This window comes from Aspergillus glaucus, assembly GCF_001890805.1.
Source record: "Aspergillus glaucus CBS 516.65 unplaced genomic scaffold ASPGLscaffold_2, whole genome shotgun sequence".
Classification (NCBI taxonomy): Eukaryota; Fungi; Ascomycota; class Eurotiomycetes; order Eurotiales; family Aspergillaceae; genus Aspergillus; species Aspergillus glaucus.
The window spans coordinates 821,108-822,836 of NW_019170454.1; the positions used below are offsets into that span (position 1 = coordinate 821,108).

The following is a 1,729-nucleotide window of genomic DNA, read 5'->3' on the forward strand; positions in this document are numbered from 1 at the left end:
ACCCTCGTTGGATTCGCCTTGCTTCAGAGAAGTTGAGTCAGAAATCGTGAAAATTTAGTGAGAAACTAACTGTATCAATGATTGCGATGATAGAGGGCGGGAAGATTATGGGAGAGAAGAAAAGGGGAGACGAGAGGCTATTCTAATTTCCATACAGTGTAGCAAATACGCAAGGCGAGAAAGCAAATGCAAGATAGTGAATGCCTCTTCACTTCTAGCTGCAAAAGAGCTGTCATTAACTAGGGCACATCTCTGATAAGTACAAATGTTGACTTGAAGTAAAGGACTGTGCTTCTGGTTTGTACTTGAATATGGAAGTGCAATTCCTCAATCATCGTCAAGATAATAATAACACTCATCATACTCATAATCAGCCACGAAAATGCGCTGGTTATCGCACTTGAACAGTTCCACGGCATCCACGTCGAAACACTCATTAACCCTGGGGAAATCTATGCGCCTGTACCATGAAGTGACCAAGACCTTTACTGCTCACCGTAAGACTCATGGCATTGTCTTTGGCAATGGATCTATCTGTTGGCGCGGTGTTACTCTCCTCCTTTAACCAAACTTTGGTTTGCCAGGTAACCTGACCCGTCATGGTTGGATTCTCTCCTTCCAAGTCGAACTGGATCGAATAGTCCCTACTGACATGAGTACCAAAATATCGCTGCACGGGTTCAAACTGGAACATGCGCGCCCCTAGTTCCTCATCATAGCCGTCTAGGAGGAATCCATTTGGATAGAATAAACCAAAGGTAACATGTTGTTGGTTGTTATTGCTGCGACCAGAAACGAGGAGCAACACCGGTGGATCTTGAGTAATGTGGTCTCTCAAATCCCTTAAGTTTATCTGATCTATGGTGGCAGAACAAGCGACAGACATTCCCTCGTAGAGAATCCAGCGGGGTAACATGAGGTCTAGCTGGCTGAGAAGAGGAAGGTTGAGTATGTAACCCGGGGGCGGTACCTCGCGTTGAATTGACGGAACGTAGGCCTTTCGGAAAAAATCTTGCGTCTCCATCACGAATGCAGGTAGACTGCCTTGAGGCAAGATTCTGGGACAGACCAACGGGCCCAAGAGTCGCATCATACATTCTCCCATGAAAGCATACCATGATTCAGGCTGGGCTGAAATGCAGCCAGCAAGCAGTCGGTGGTCTTCTCTACCTGTGTCAGGCAGGCCGAGAAACGCGCAGCATCAATACCACTGTTATATAGATTCAGGACCATCATGAGTCGTAAAAAGGATCGAAATTCGCCTGTAGGGATTGTTTGGTCCAAATCTCCGGACCATGAAGAGGGGAAGTGGGATGGCGGTGGATTGGATGGACCAATATACACCTGTTTTGGATAATCTGGATCTCGACGTCTAGCTCTAAATCCATCTAAAACTGATTTTAGACCATAGTCATCTTCCTCGCTTCTATGCTCTTCGTTCCGGGGCTTTCTGGAGTCCAGACTGGCCAAACACTGGAAAGCAACCATCTTCGTCCTATTGGGAAATGGGTCGCCATAATCTGTATGACCATATAAACAGTAAATCTCGTTGAAAGCCGTGCGCAGAACGTCGTGCGTAAGAAGCTCTCCGGATCATTTTGGCAGGGATGCGAACCCAGACGCAATAGACATCGATGCATGATTGGAATCGCGTCCGTGAGAATCAGTGTCAATTCTGAGGGGAATATGCCCTGCATAAAATCGGCAAGGTTCTGCTCTGACCAGACTA

At 46.7% G+C, this 1,729-nt stretch overlaps 1 protein-coding gene across 1 annotated transcript; it reads right to left on the minus strand.

Annotated features, from left to right (window-relative positions):
• Positions 1-228: 228 nt before the first annotated feature.
• Positions 229-1,163, minus strand: ASPGLDRAFT_718152 (uncharacterized protein). Its single transcript, XM_022549572.1, has one exon. It carries the CDS (start codon positions 1,103-1,105, stop codon positions 437-439), a length of 669 nt encoding a protein of 222 aa, XP_022405217.1. The 5' UTR covers positions 1,106-1,163; the 3' UTR covers positions 229-436.
• Between the last annotated feature and the right edge of the window lie 566 nt (positions 1,164-1,729).

Bases quoted from the DNA above. Each gene is read 5' to 3' on its own strand.
- ASPGLDRAFT_718152 (XM_022549572.1), bottom strand. From the start codon at position 1,105: ATGGGAGAATGTATGATGCGACTCTTGGGCCCGTTGGTCTGTCCCAGA.